Source organism: Panicum virgatum, chromosome 3N (assembly GCF_016808335.1).
Source record: "Panicum virgatum strain AP13 chromosome 3N, P.virgatum_v5, whole genome shotgun sequence".
NCBI lineage: Eukaryota > Viridiplantae > Streptophyta > Magnoliopsida > Poales > Poaceae > Panicum > Panicum virgatum.
In genome coordinates this window covers 51,771,500-51,787,929 of record NC_053147.1, presented here as the reverse complement: position 1 = coordinate 51,787,929, position 16,430 = coordinate 51,771,500, and the positions used below count along the sequence as shown (strand labels likewise).

General features: G+C 44.5%; 1 protein-coding gene across 1 annotated transcript; it reads right to left on the bottom strand.

Annotated features, from left to right (window-relative positions):
* Positions 1-12,099: 12,099 nt before the first annotated feature.
* On the bottom strand, positions 12,100-14,751 carry LOC120667876 (non-specific lipid transfer protein GPI-anchored 25-like; the record flags this gene model as incomplete). Its single annotated transcript, XM_039947867.1, has 3 exons — positions 12,100-12,478; positions 12,816-12,881; positions 14,358-14,751. Coding segments are annotated over 3 exons (618 nt in total), but the record flags the coding sequence as incomplete, so codon positions are not given.
* Between the last annotated feature and the right edge of the window lie 1,679 nt (positions 14,752-16,430).

Genomic DNA, 16,430 nt, shown 5'->3' with positions numbered 1-16,430 from the left:
AACTCCGTTTTCAGCGATTCTTGCGCTCACGTGATCCTTGCAACGTGTGCGATAGATTTATAACCTTTTTATCCTCTGTGAGCACACTTTGTTGTGTCTTACAACTCTTTTCTGTTAGTCCTTAACCTTTTTAGTTAATCACGACTAGATCCCTGAAGCATCGTTTATCCCATAGAATCGCCGTTTTAGTTCCGTTTTTCGCATTTCTTGCACTCCCATAACCATAGCAACGAGCCCTATCCTTTAGTGCGCCCTTTTAAAGTCTTTCTTTTGTTTTGGTGTATTGTTATTAGATGTATCTTCTTGTTTGCTTTGTATGTTTGCCCGAAGATTGTTCCGAGTAGAAGAATTGCTGTTTGAAAATTGAAGATCAAGAATTGCAAGTGAGCAAAAGCTGAAGAGCAGTGAAGAGCAGTAAGCGTAGCTTTTCGTTGGTGAAAGGCAAGTGACCCTAACCATTTTTCTATCTATGCTTATTTACAAGAGTAATATGATGATTTAATTGGAACATGGAGAACCACCCAAAAAAACAGTACAACCACAATACTATATGGCTCTGGTCTTGGCTGATTAATTAGAGACTCTAGCTTGTGACAGTCTTACCGAAAGGGCAAGAGGGGATGCATCGACGGGGTATAGCTCGGTCCTCTTGGGGCAATTGGTATTGTTTAATGGTCCTTTGGCAAGGTATCACCTCATTAGGACAGTGTTATGACCGCTTTGACTTGAAACCTTAGCGGATTGTCATAGATTAGGGAATCTTTGTAAAGGCCTCGTAGCGTCCCTATGCAATCACACCTTGGAAGTGTGGTATTGTGCCTAGCTAGCACATTGCGTGGTTGGGTTCAAAGTTCTTCGGAACTTTTACGCGAATTGTGGTGAAAGTGTACAACCTCTGCAGAGTTAAAACTAACCGGTTAGCCGTGCTCACGGTCAAGAGCGGCTTGGACCCTCACATGATTAATAAACTTAAAGATGGATTTAAATCATTTTCTGGTTATTTCTTGTGGCCTTGCTGAGTACCAACCATAAGTGTACTCACCCTTGCTTACTGCTGCTCAGAAGGAGAAGGTGTATAAAGATTTCTGAAGATGTTGCTGAGTTCTAGGCGTACGCAACCCCCAGTTGATTGCCTGTGAAGTTTGGAGCCTTTGTTTCCAGGATAAGCTGTAAACTCTGATAGTCTTTTATTTGTTTTAGTTTTTTTTCGTGATACTGTTACTGATTATTCACTTATGATGTCTCTATATGTATGAAACTTGATCCTGGCATACATATAGCTATGCATTCGGTTTTGTCCTTGAAACCGGGTGTGACAGACGAGCCCCTCGAGCCGAGCTGTGTCGACGAGGGCGAAGGCTGTAGCAGTCGTCGCCGAAGTGGAGGGCGAGGCCTTCGAGCTGAGTTGTGTTGGCGAGGGTGAAGGGCGTAGTAGTCATCGCCGAAGTCAAAGACGAGCCCCTCGAGCTGAGTGTGCCGGTGTGGGCAAATGCCGTAGTAGTCATCGCCGAAGTGGAGGGCGAGCCCTCGAGCCGAGCTGTGTCGGTGAGGGCGAAGGTCGTAGTAGTCGTCGTCGAAGTAGAAGGCGAGCCCCTCGAGCCGAGCTCTGTGGGCGAGGTCAAAGGCCGTAGTAGTCGTTGCCGAAGTGGAGGGCGAGCCCCTCAAGCCGAGTTGTGTTGGCAAGGGCGAGGGCTGTAGTAGTCGCCGCCGAAGTGGAGGGCGATCCTCTCGAGCCAAGCTGTGTCGGCAAGGGCAAAGGTCGGAGTAGACGTCGCCAAGGTGGTGGACGAGCCCCTCGAGCCAAGCTGTATCGGCGAGGGCGAAGGTCGTAGCAGTAGTCATCGCTGAAGTCAAAGGCGAGCCCCTCGAGCCGAGTTGTGTCGGCTAGGGCGAAGGCCATAGTAGTTGCTGCCTGAGTGAAGGGCGAGCCCCTCTAGTCGAGCTGTATCAATGAGAGCAAAGGACGTAGCTATCGTCGCCGAAGTAGAAAGCGAGCCCCTCGGGTCGAACAGTGTCGACGCGGGCGAAGGCCGAAGCCGAAGTCGTCGTCGCCGAAGTGCAGGGCGAGCCCCTCGAGCCGAACCGTGTCGGCGAGGGCGAAGGTCTGAATAGATGTCGTCGAAGTGGAGGGCGAGCCCCTTGAGCCAAGCTGTATCGGCGAGGGTGAAGGCCGTAGCTGTAGTCGTCGCCAAAGTCGAAGGCGAGCCCCTCGAGCCGAGTTGTGCCGGCGAGGGTGAAGGCCGTAGTAGTCGTTGCTGAAGTGGAGGGCGAGCTCCTCGAACCGAGCTGTGTCGGCGAGGGCGAAGGCCGTAGGAGTCGTCACCGAAGTGGATGACGAGCCCCTCGAGCCGAGCTATGTTGGCGAGGGCGAAGGTCGGAGTAGACGTCGTCGAAGTGGAGGGCGAGCCCCTCGAGCCGAGTTGTATCGCCGAGGCCGAAGGCCGTAGTTGTCGTCGCGAAAGTTGAGGGCGAGCCCCTCTAGTCGAGCTGTATCGGCGAGAGCGAAGGCTGTAGCTATCGTCGCCGAAGTAGAAAGCGAGCCCCTCGGGTCGAATAGTGTCGACGCGGGCGAAGGCCGAAGCCGAAGTCGTCGTCGCCAAAGTGCAGGGCGAGCCCCTCGAGCCGAACCGTGTCGGCGAGGGCGAAGGTCGGAGTAGACGTCGCCGAAGTGGAGGGCGAGCCCCTCGAGCCGAGCTATACCGGCAAGGACGAAGGCTGTAGCAGTAGTTGTCGCCGAAGTCAAAGCCGAGCCCCTCGAGCTGAGTTGTGTCGGCGAGGCCGAAGGCCGTAGTAGTCGCCGCCGAAGTGAAGGGCGAGCCCCTCTAGTCGAGCTGTATCGACGAAGGCGAAGGTTGAAGTTATTGGGCTGGCTGATGTATACGCCGAAGACCCCTTCAAAGTCAACTTGTGACGAAGATTGTTGATGTTGATGATTTGTTTCTTCAACAATAATGTGAAAACCAAAGATAGAGTTTCGCCGTTCCGAAGATGCCAATTTATACACCTGCAACGCCTGCATAATTTTTACTTGAGAGAGCAATATTTTTCAAATATATTAGGATGCCTTCGGCATAATTGCCGAAGGACTTTCCATGCCTTCGGCTTTTCGCATAGGTAAGCCCTAACCTTTGCCTTTCACACAAAAGTACTTTCCATGCCTTCGGCATTCCGCACGATAGGACTTTGATTGCCTTCGGCGCTCTGCGCGGAAGGTCTTTTTTGACTGGGAAAAATTAAGAACTGAGACCAAAGGGTGCTGCGGGCCTCTCAGCTTCGCGAGCCCTAGGCTCATTTCTCCAAGTGGCATTCGCTTGCAATGCGCCGATAACTCCCCTCTTCGCTTGACGAAGAGGGATAGACGCTTCGGTGCACCCTTGTCAAGTACACCAATAACCGAAGGTCAATCAATACCGAAGGCCAAATAAAATTCCATAAGTACAAAGTATGATCATTTCCATATATAATCGTGCATTGCTTCGGGGTGAAGACCAATAGCCCGAAGGAGGATCCTGCATAAAACATAGATTGCCGAAGCCCATATGGAGTGTCGCTTTGGTGTGAAAGCTAACAACCCGAAGAGGGGATCTTGCATCAAACTCAAATAACCGATGTCCCAAATATAGTTGTTTTCGGGGTGAAAACCATTAGTCCGAAGGAGAATTTTGCATAAAATTCGAATAACCGAAACCCCATATAAAATTTCTTCGGGGTGAAAGCCAATAGGCCGAAGGTGAATCTTGCATCAACCTCGGATAACCGAGGCATCATATATAATTGTCTTCGGGATGAAAACCAATAACCCCGAAGGAGTATCTTTTATTAGACATTAGATAACCGAAGGTCCATATAAGAATGTATCTGGCTTCGGGGTGAAAATCCATACCCCGAAGTGCATGATAATTTAAGTGAAGTAGATAGTATGAAGAAGACGAACAAAGTATGCAAGCACAAGGGCAAAATAGAGTTTATTACCTTGGCAAAAATCCTGCACAACAGATAGATAGTATTCTTTCAAATGAAAAAGGTCAGGATAACCATGTAATTAAGCAAGGGGTTAGCACAAGCATATATTTAAATAAGATGTTGCGAAGGGTAAATTGAAGGTAACTCTTCGGTAAATGTCAATGCATTTAAGATAATAGCAGTACTTAGAACAAGATGCGGTCAATGGCGTAATTTGCAATGATAATTAAACAACTTAAACGAAATGGTGCGAACCTGGTGTAGAATGCTATTTAATATGCCCATTATCCAAAAGAATTATATATGACCGAAGCGGCATTATAAATATGACAAGAATTCCGAACACCAATAATCAATATATGACGGCATGCTCACAACCTGAATGGCCGAATCTCATTTTTATTTTGTGAACGGAGATTTAAATCGAAGGCAACTTTGATGCTTAAAAGAGAGTGTACAGCCGAAGCCCAATTAGTACTGATCGAAAACCTGGCTATAGGAAACGAAACCCAATAATCAATGAAGTCAAAGAAACCCCATAATAGCGGAATGCCGGAGCCCAATAATTTTTGGGAGATGCCGAAGCCCACAGTCAGTGAAGATAACACCAAAAAAAAAATTATCTGCATGGTTAGTCCAGCTAATAAAGATGTATTGCAAACGTATATTGCTTATGAATAAGGACACATATATTATTGAGTGCCGAAGCTCACTAAAATTTAAGTGCCGAAGCCAACGTTTAAAGATACTTTCACCATAAACTAAATTGGTCCATTCTGAAGATACTTTATTGCTATCAAGACTTTTTGAAAATCATGAGGGCATGACGATCCAACAAATGAGGGCATGACCGGACATGGCTGCCTTCGCAGCAGGCCGAAGCCACTGCGGGCCGAAGCCGTGGCGCTCCGCAGTGGGCCGCCGGTAGCCACCTTCTCCATGGGTCGATGTCTTCGTGGGAGCCGAAGCCAGCTGGAGCCGTTGGTGAAGCCATCACTAGTGCCGAAGCCAGCTGGAGTCGTTGGTGAAGCCTTCGCTTGAGCGGAAGCCAGCTGGAGCCGTTGGTGAAGCCTTCGCAGGAGCCGAAGCCAGCTGGAGCCGTTGGTGAAGCCTTCGCTTGAGCCGAAGCCAGCTGGAGCCGTTGGTGAAGCCTTCGCTGGAGCCGAAGCCAGCTGGAGCCATTGGTGAAGCCTTCGCTTGAGCCGAAGCCAGCTGGAGCCGTTGGTGAAGCCTTCGCTGGAGCCGAAGCCTGATGCGAAGCTCGGACGAAGCCGCGAAGCGAAGGCTGGCCGGAGCCGAAGCTCGGACGAAGCCGCGAAGCGAAGCCCGGCCGGTGCCGAAGCTCGGACGAAGCCGCGTAGCGAAGCCAGGCCGGAGCCGAAGCTCGGACGAAGCCGCAAAGCGAAGCCTGGCCGGAGCCGAAGCTCGAACGAAGCCGCGAAGCCTGGCCGGAGCCGAAGCTCGGACGAAGCCGCGAAGCGAAGCCTGGCCAGACCCGAAGCTGAAGCTGGCGAGCCGAAGTCATGCGAAGAGGCAGAGGCGAAGTGTGGTACTCGTGGGCTTCATTTTCGTGCCAAACACGCGTTGGACGCCAAACTGTTGGGGAGAAGACTCCGCCAAGCAACAGAGAGAGATAAGGCACAACTCAAGAGAGCACAAAATGCTCATGAGGGAGAGAGAGAGTCTCCATTTGACCTCTTGGGCTAGCTATATATAGGAGGGGAGGGGGCGGCAATTTAACCCCGGCCCCCTGGTGGGTACAATATTTACAAATAGATCCTCGGGCTGCTACATTTGGCCCATTTACAACATGGGTTGGGTCATTCTCTCAACAAAGTATTTAAATAATTAATTTGTTTGTTCCAAACCAGATGGAGTAAGAATATGTTTGTATGGCACGCTGTGCGACCACACACAAAGTTTGATTCCAAAATCGACACAAAATAAGAATAGGAAAATTTGGTCCTACAAATTTGATGAATTAATCAGAATAGGTCGACACCTAGCAGCTCTGAGTGAAAACTCACCATACCGTTCTAACTGAATAGCTCAGGAGGGCCTGGGAGTGACAACTCTTGCTTGTTTCCTTGGGCCGGTTCATTTGAAACCGTACTTACAGGTTTGAGCGTAGTACAGATGGGGGCTAAAATGAGTAAACAGACACATGCGGCTGAAGCTAAAAGGAAGGTAAAGTTGCAACAAATTAAACAAGAAGAAGAGCGTCCTCTGCTGCTCATTTTCTTCCATTGATTTATTCTAACTTGACAAACATGCTCGATGAACATGAATCCACGGCGTTCATATCCAACTGGGAGCACTAATCGGAGGACTTGAAAGAGAATCGTGAGGAAAATCACGACTTAGATCATTGTCCACAGAACCTCGTGGACAAGCAACAGCCCGTCGAGGATCCATGACCACCGCAGAAAAGATGATGATTGTCAAAACCGGGCAAATTTGACTCTTGGAGTGGTTTTGAAGGTGGTTTTGCATTTTCTAAAAAAAATAAATAAATCTAATTAGATTTTAAAAATCAAAATTAATTCACTTTAAATTAGAAAAATATGAGACTAGTACCCAAATTTTTCTAAAAATATAATATATCTATTATTGCTCCATTTGAATCTTAGTTATTAAAAATAATAGGCATAACTGCAAGTACTAATAAGAGGCATTGGTTGCAGCAGCCTAGCTTAGAAAATCCTTCAGGACCGGTTAAACCGACACCCGTTGTTTTAATGAGCCAGCAAAACCTCTCCAACGGCTACTATTCAAGCTCAATGAGACTGGTTGAACCGATGTATGACACCGGTTTAACCGACGCTGCGTATCGTTTCTGCATAGTGGCGTTGTCTCGTGTCCTTTATATTCATGCATTTAATTTCACTTGTGCTTACTCTTGCTTGCTACTTGTTTGCTGACTAGAACTCATGCATACTAGTGTGCTCTATCGACTAGTTTGCTTGTTGATAGAGTGATCTCAACTAGGAAAAAAGAGCATTTTAGTATGGTTACCAATCTAGGATCTTATTGCTAGTGTGCTCGATCTAGTTGCTAGGCCTTTAGTTTTTAGATTGGACAACACCAGTATTAGGTTAAGGATTTGATAGAAATCGAAAAAGATCCAATTCATCTCCTTCTTGGGCCACGATCCTTTCACACAGCCACCCTGGTGACACTAGAATTCATACTATTCTTCCATGAATCATGAAGCCGTTCGCTATCCAGAGGCAACCAGTTGTCAAACCATTGGCTTTCCTGAACGCTGTGCATTGGCGCACCTATAGGTGAGTTACGGAGAGAAGCTTGCTCACCATGGCTGGTGTGTCCTCCCCTGAAACTTATCAACAAGCAGAAGCAGACCAACCCATTCCATAGTCAGTCACGGTCGTATAAATGATGACTAGTTCATGAACATTCCTGGTGCCTCCCATGCCTACTTTCGATGTTAAGAGATGATTGCTTCTGCTTTGTGTAAGCGGAAGAAACTATGGAGTCAAATGAGAACCGGCCGGTTGTACATATAAAGCTGAGTGTCTGTTATGTGTTAAAGTCGTTGAGAGTGTAAATTTAGTTTTCATACGTACTGACTACAGCTTCACAGGTGGTTGATTCATAATTGAAGAACAAAAACTCTATTATTACACAGTTATGAGTACACTATTATTACACAGTCCTACCTCGTCGGCCCAGCTGACACCAATCACGGTTGACAAAATAATTACATTCAAATGTTGAATCTATATTTTTCTTGCAATCTAATAATAGCATAGAGAGATATTCACTCTTAAGAAACAAAGCGCGTGGAAAATTTACCCAGAGTCATGGTGACAGAACATAACCTTCAATGGCCAACATGACCGTCTAAGTAATTATGAAACATTTCCATCAAATTTCAAAGACCGTTACAATTTTTTAGCGTTTGGAATGGTAAACTCCGATACTGGTAGATTTTGGTGTACCTTTCCGGGATTTTATGTTTTATTTTTTTGTACCACGATTTGCAGAACAAGTACATAATAATTAATAAAACAAAAGACAAAGCTGTCCAAAGAAGGCCTTTGCCCTAGCATGCAACCTGGACATTGCATCCCACCACATGACCAAATTAAATGATGCACGCACTCCGCCAATTGCGTCTCTCACTCTCTCCAAATTAAAGTCAAATGGACTACTATATATATCTCCAAAGTAGATGAGAAACATAGGGATAATCATGTGCAAAAATGATGATGAAGCTCATTAAGAATCTCATTAACATGCATGCCGAAGCTCGCTCAAAATGCTAACACGTTGCAAAAACGATGATGACTAGCTTATTAATATTCCTGATGTCTTCCATGTCTACTGGCCGGTATATAAACTGTTGCTTTGAAAAGAGCGGATTGCTTGTGCTTTGCATAAGAGAAAGAAACTATGGAGTCAAATGAGAACAGGTGGTGTATATATATAGCTGAGGGCCCCGTTGCATATTAATGTCCTTACGAGTTTAAATTTATTTTCCATACCTACTATACATTCTACAGTTTTCGCGCAGGTTGTGGTTGATTTGTTATTGGACAAACACTTGCTACATAATACCTCGCTAGCAGGTTCAGCGGTGCTAGAGCTCCGATCCCCAAGTTGACGCCATCGTGCGAGCTACCAATGAATCATGTCGACAAACAGTTATATTCAAATCTGGACACAAAAGAACAGAGAGTTATTTGTTACTATACCAGTCCAAGCTCGTTGACACCAAACATGGTCGATAAACAATCATGCTCAAATCTGGAATTTTCTTAATTACCATTCGAATGAACCATCATCGAGCCAAAATAATTCTTCCATAAGAGAGAAAATTTGGCACATGAAAAATTGTCTAGGGTGATGGTGGCAGAACCTAGCACAGTAGCACCACTATATATTAACACAATTTCAATGCTCAAATAAAATAGCCACCCCATCATCAGGGTAACTATATGTCTATATATCATATTTTTTTCAGTCCAAATCAAGAGGCCATTAGAGTTTAGTATTTGAAACAGTATATTGCCATATATCAACTTTATAACCACAAATACACAATACACAAAATTATAGCACAGTAGCAATGCTCACTACAAAAGAAACGAATCAAACAACACAGATAATATATATTAGTGTTGGCAACACTGTTGAATAATACTAAAACATATACAAAATATGATGTGAAGAAAAAATGTTCAGCACATGATAACACATTCAGTCTGTGAATTAATCATGAAGCTGTAAAGTAGAACAATTCACGGTGTACAGAGACCAATAGAGGGAGCATTATGCTGTGTATACAGCGATACAGCGATATCAATTAATGTTGAATGACAGAGGCTAGGTTTATTGGCATTGATTAATCCATGAGAAAAAAAACAGCATATAACACTACCAACGGTTTTTAGGGGCGGTTGAAATCGCATTTGTAGGGGTGGGTGCGGTACCTGCTCCTACTGTTCGCAACTACAAATAGTTATTCACAGAAGCAGGTAAAGTGCCCTCCAAACCAGCCCCTACAAATACCATTTCTAAGGGTGGAAATGTATTTCTAGGGGCGGCGTGCGGCGTGCCCCTACAAATAAATTTCTAGAAAATAAAAAATTACAAAAAAAGAAAATAGCAAAATAAAAAATATCTCAAACAACCGGCCACCAACACAAGCCCCTCTACTAGGGAGCAATAATATTTTCAACGAAATATGCACAACGGAGTTCGATCCGCTTACCCCAATCCTGGTGCGAACCCTTCTCTCCACAACACTACACCGTCTTTTGTGACTCTATAAGGTATGCCATTTTTTATATTATTAACTCTGAAATCGATTTGTACGACCCCTGAAAATTATTTTTAGAAGTGGTGACACCATTATCCGCACCTACAATTATTTATTAATTTTAATTTTATTATTTGCTTTGAAATATATATATATTCATACAAGATATAATTCACATATCTCAAGTGTTTTGTCAAATGGTCAAAATATCACAATCGCATTACATATGTTCAAATTGCTTTCACATTCATATATACTACATTAATACTCTATAGTACAGCACACATACAGCTATGCGAAATTGGTCTTAATTGAATAATGTATAAACTATATATATTACCACTACAACTTTGATACGGGGCTACTCTAGATCGGAGGCTGTTGAAAAAAAATCAGAACTTCAAGATTTAAAAATTAGAGAAATTATAATAACTTTTTGATCTCTTAAACGACCTTTAGTGAAAAAGTTATCAACCTCTACAATTCTGATATAAAGTTTGACTTTTCAGCCGCCCTAGAAACAAAATAGGCACTCTTACAGAGCATTTATGTAGCAGTGCAAGTTAGAATTAAGGGAAAATTCGATTCATGCCACCACAACTCCGTGAAATTGGGTGTCACGTTCAAAATCATGCCACTCAATGGCATGATTTTCAACATGAGATCCAATTTCAAGAAATTGGAGTGGCATGGATCCAACTGATCCTAGAATTAAAGGCTACTTTAGCGAACCTGTCATGTATTGCACGACACATACTGACATACATACTCTGCAGGCAACATCAACTTTGACTGCATTGACTGCAAACACGGTTGAAGAGAAGCGATATGGAAAGGGATTATTGCAATTTGCAAATCACCGAGGAGCCCGTAAACAATAGCAGCGGAAAGGTGATAAAAGGTTGCTGCCTTGACCCACCCAACCTTTAATTTATCCTTCGCTTTTCTGCCTGCTTCTATATATAGATATACAAGTTTCCTCTCCTTGGAAGCTAGATAGAAGCTTGGCACTCCTTTTACTACGTTGATTCACTTTGCTGCTCCAATTTTGTGCGCCTCGATTTCCGCTCAATCTGAGCACCAGTAGCACCTGAGCACAAGTAGCACATATCGATCGATCTGCAGAGAGAGAGAGAGAGAGAGAGAGAGAGAGAGAGAGAGAGAGAGAGAGAGAGAGAGATAATGAGGTCTCATCTAGATCATGAGTGCAAAAAGAATAAATCAGTAACAAGATAGGAATGGAAAGCATCAGCAAGTTTTTGTCCACCTCTTGCGAATATCAGGATCGACCGATCAAGGTTCATCTTTCAGCTAGCCTTCACCTAAGAACTCGAGTACGGCGATGTGCAATGCGCCGGAGATTGCAATGGGACAGTGAGATGAGGATGCAATGTCCTAGTGGATCCAAGGAAGTCAGTATAATGAAGACACCATATACAAAATGATCTCAAACAATACAGATCACAATAGTACTGAATATTATGTCAATATTTTTTATATTAGCACTACCAATTCATGTACAATGATAAAAACCATATTAAATTGTACAAAAATAATGTTCTACACATAATTGCACATTGTGGCAGTTGTGTCACGTGTGGAGCTGTGGAGTCACTACTACAAAAAAACGATTTATAGTAATGTCTCCTCGGTACAAATGCTGCATGACAGAGCATTGTATTAGCACTTATTAATTCATGGGACCAAAAAATACTGCACCAGTCAGAAAAAGGATATTATAGTGACCCTCCCCGTACGACACGACACATACTGTTCACAACACAACTTTGACTGCTTTGACAAGACGTGCACGGGAAACGCGGTTCAAGAGGACAAGCATTATTGCAAATGACGTGGAGCCCATAAACAATAGCACCAGCAAGGTGATCAAAAGGCCGCTGCTGTTCTTACCCACCCAATCTGCTTTATCCTTCGTTTTCAACCTGCTCATATATAAACATGAGTTTTCATCTCGAAGCAGGAAGCTATAGCTAGCAGCTTGCGGACTGCACTACTACGATAATTCAGCTTCTCCTCACCTCATAACCAACCCTCTCCAACTGAGTACCGTACCGGTAGCATCCATCGGTAGCACGGCCGATGTAAGCTGTAGTGTGTGGTGCAGGCGAGCTGAATACAAGCCAATCACACATGGCGGCATGAGAAGACTGTCAATCAGAGAATTAACAGAGCAGAAACAACCATACAGTTCTGCTAAAATGCTCCGTACCTTGTGGTTCAGAGCAGAAACAACCATATAGTGGCCGAGAGCTCATATTCAGTTCCGAGAGAAACCCAGCATGGCAGAAACTGCACTCTAACAGTAGTTTGGTACCACTTTAGAATTTCAGTAGTGGTGCATGCGTAGATGATGGGTGTAGCACTGTGTAAAAACATTGTAACAAAGAACCTGCCCGGTGGGGAAAGGTCTTTCAATGAAAGCCGCCCTACACTCTCCATGTGATGTACAAACTAATCTGAATCGACAAAGAAAGCGTGCGGAAAAAAACACAGTTCAAGATCAAGGTCGACAATCGTAAGCGTATCACGTGTTGTGCGAATATCACAAGTACTACGTGACCACAGCTCCTGCTGCTGCTGCTGTGAGGATCAATGCAGCAATTGGAATGCAGTGGGAACGACGAGAGTCCTCAGCGCCTGACCGAACCAATGACCTGGCTGGTGGAGCAGTCTCTATCGGCTTGGACACTGACTGAGGGGTAGCAGCAGCTGCTGCAACGAACGCACATGGATCAGCATATTAGTTTAGCTAACCTTGCAAGGAGGACCAGCATGCCATTGAGTGATTCAAATTCTCATTACTACAAAGTACATAATAGTTCGTACACAAAAAACGTGATGCATTAGTAACGATGCAATGGGCATCACATGCTGTCAACTGTTAAGTTATATTTGCATAAAGAATTGTTAAGTTATGTTAAGCATCTCTGTAAACTCGTAGTACACAGACTGGTGTGGACAACTAAGCAGAGATCATACAGGCCAAATGCCCAATAAGTTGTTCAGATTTATATATAATCACCAGGAGCTGGAGAAATGTGTTCACCTGGAGAAATTTCTAGCCATTCTGTTGACTGGGGCGTGACATGCAATTCTGGCAGCGCCTTGAGCTCTATGTTTAGGAAATGAAACAACAAAACGATCAGTGACAAATCCAGGGACTGTGAAACAATATTGTACTCTATCGTTTTGTCAGATGGTTAGGAAAAATAACAATACATGAACGAAGGTGAAGACACATAGCGAATTTCCAGGAGGAAAACATGGGTGAAATTTAGTCAACTATAGTTTGACAATTGCCAAGCAACAGTTGATGTTTCACTATTTTTACTCAACGATCAAATTCAAGGTTCAAAGGAAACTAACATGAAAGCATTAAAGGAGAATCTCACAAACTCTCACTATTATATATAGAGATGATGATCTAGATTTCTCTTACAATTCTAACTAATCATCATGCTATAGTATTCATAAGAAACAAAAATCAACACATGGAGAAATTATCCAGAACGATGGTGCAGAATCTACAACCATTGCCAGTGATAACAATGTGGTAAAAATAAGATATACATATCTCAATGCTCCACATGTCCATCTAGGTAACTATGCCACTTCTCAATCCCATTTTGGAGTCCATGAGAGTTTAGTATTTGGAATGGTATGTACCTATACTGGTGCATTGTTTTGTTTACCATTCCAGAATTTTATTATGTATTGACATTAATTCTCTATCCTAGTATATATAGGCCCAGTTAATCCATCAGGAATTCAGGACATGACATGATGATAATTAAGTACCTGTTCCAATCTCTCAGAAAAACAAACGTATGTACCAGTACCAAAGTCTTCACCAAAAAGAGGAGTAACAGTACCAAAGAACAGAAATCTCATTAGCACATCAATTAATTTGGGACAGAAGACGCTCCCTTAAATTGAAACACGGAAAACTATGAATGGAAGAGGCCACACACGTACAATCGCCATAGAAGTATAAAACATGTTAGCATCTTTTCACTACTAGCAGAAACAATTGTTGATATTCAAAGAACCACACACTATATAAGGTCCTAAACAGGTAATCAGCCAAGCAATAACATCAAAGAACTTCTGTCACAAACACTTGACCCCAAGCACCCAACCAGCACCATCAGGATATGACTCGAGGCCAAATTAGGACATGCAAAGTACCACTGTACCCAGTACAGAGATCAGAAATGTAATTCTTGCAGCAATTCACTAGGGGCGAAAATAGAGTCTCTAAAATCAAACATGGAGGGCCGATTGAGACGACTCATCCACTAGCTATCGGAGATTCGAACGACCATGGTGTCCACGACAAACGCAAGCAAGTGTTACTGAACTAATCCTACTTGTGCGGTTATGGCAACAGCCAGCATACGGCGGAACACGAGCGCGTCAAGAAATTAACCCTGTTAATTTGTGTGCCCAAGGACGCGAGAACAGCACTGCGCCGGGAACATGTGAGGCAACAAACAAGGCAGAGGCCAGAGGGTTCCATCAATCGTGCCGCGAGAGGAGATGAGAGGGCACGGGCCGGGGGCTGGCTGTGAGCTCGTGGCCCGCTCACCTCGGCAGGCGTCGGCGAAGAGGGTGGCGGCCTCGACGGTGGCGGCGGCGAAGGAGTTGCCCGCGGCGCAGGCGGGGAGGAGCGCGCCGAGGCGAGCGGCGTCGACGGGGAAGCCGAGGAAGAACGGGTTGCGGAGCAGGTGGCAGAGGCAGCCGTCCCCTCCGCCTCCTCCCGACGGGTACACGGCGCGGAGGAAGGCGACGCAGCAGGCGTCGGTGGGCGCGGGCGGGGACGAGGCCAGCGGCGGCGCCACGGCCGCCACGTGCGGCAGGCACGGCGAGATGGACACGATCGTCGCCGCGCACCGCGCGGCGGCGTAGGTGGACGCGGACGCCGACGCCGAGGCGGGAGCGTCCGCAGCGGAGGCCGCCGGGGCCGGGACAAGGGACGCGGCCACGAGGAGGAGGAGGCGGCGGCGAGCGGCGGTGGGGCCCATGGTGCGGAGCGGAGCGGCGCTTCGGAGTCGCGCTCTCGAAAAATTGGGGGTGGGTTTTGGTCCTTTTTTTGGGGGGGGACGAAGACGGTGGCCTTGCCTCGAGGCGGAGGGAGATCTGGTCCGTCCGTTTGAAAGGCGGTTCCCGAGGGAGGCTGATCGGACGGCTCCGGTAAGCGCCGCGATCCGTGCCGCGCCAGCTGCGTTTCACCTGCTGTCTGCCTGGCTGCCGCAGCCGCTGCATATAGCTGTTTGCCAAATTTCAGCACAAGTTTGAAGTTCGAACGCACGCATTTAACCAAACTCGGTATAGCATCACATTTTCCGCATAATTTTTATCTAGACGCGTGGTAGTTCGAATAGGTGGGGGAGAGAATCAAATTTTACATCATTCGTTAATTTATTTATTAACAAACCGAGAAAACAGCTCAATGGTTAAAAGAAAAGGAAACGTTTACCTCATCACTAAAAACAAATATATACAGAGACAGGTTTTCCCCACTTGGTTTCCCGCTGTCACTTATTTTCTCAAAAGATTATTATCCGTTGTTTTCAAAATTTCCAACACTAAATGAAAATTAGAGGTATTTTAAAGCTGCCTAGAACATGTGTTGGGACTTGTGATGGTTGTATTGAAAGTGAAGTGAAATAGGCTATTCTTATATTAAAACTCTGAAACAATAATGCAATATATACAGATTCCCTAAAAAAAGTGGAGGCAAAATGTCGCAGCGATTTGAGCGCTGCCGTTTTATGGCTTCACCAAACTTCGTGAAAAATCTACTCCTAGAATATTATTTCTGCCACAGTATTCCGATCGTGAGTTTGACCCTAATGGATGCTACTCCCTCTGTCCCACTTTAAACGTCGTTCTAGTTTCTTCCCAGGTGCATGCAAGGTGCTTTGAATTTGGATAGCTATGCATCTAGATGCCTGCAACTTGATCTGAATTTGGATAGCAAAAAGCAATGCGAGGACGACGTTTAAAGTGGGACAGAGAGAGTATATGCCTATATATTTGCAAACCGTCCTTTATTAGGTTTTGCAAAACGTTGCTAGACATGTAGTCCCTTGGTACAGAAATGTAAGATGTATTTTTACCGGAGAAAGGCAAATTTTACAAACTTTGACAAACAATTAGTGAAATTAAATGCACATACAGTGCACAAGTTTTAAATCAATATAGGGCATGTTTAGTTCCCAAAAAATTTTCTATAGTATTCATCACATCGAATCTTTGGACACATGCATGAAGTATTAAATGTAGTTGAAAAAATAATTAATAACACAATTCAACTGTAAATGACGAGGCAAATTTTTTAAGCCTAATTAGCCTATAATTAAATATTAATTACCAAATAATAACGAAAGTGCTACAGTGCCCAAAATCCAAAAATTTTGCAAACTAAACAAGGTAATATTTGTATTCAAAGTGATTTTAAGATGATATTAAGTCTTTAGTTGTTGACATCATATTGTAAGAAAAATCATGGGTCAAAAGCTGCTACGAAGGACTTTCCTTGGTTAAAATATGTCTATCATTTCTGGATGGAGTATAATATATAATTTCTTTCGAGCACAGTATATCAGTTGAAACGAAAGGAGGGATTTACTGTAGCATTACTATAGCAATTTAGTGT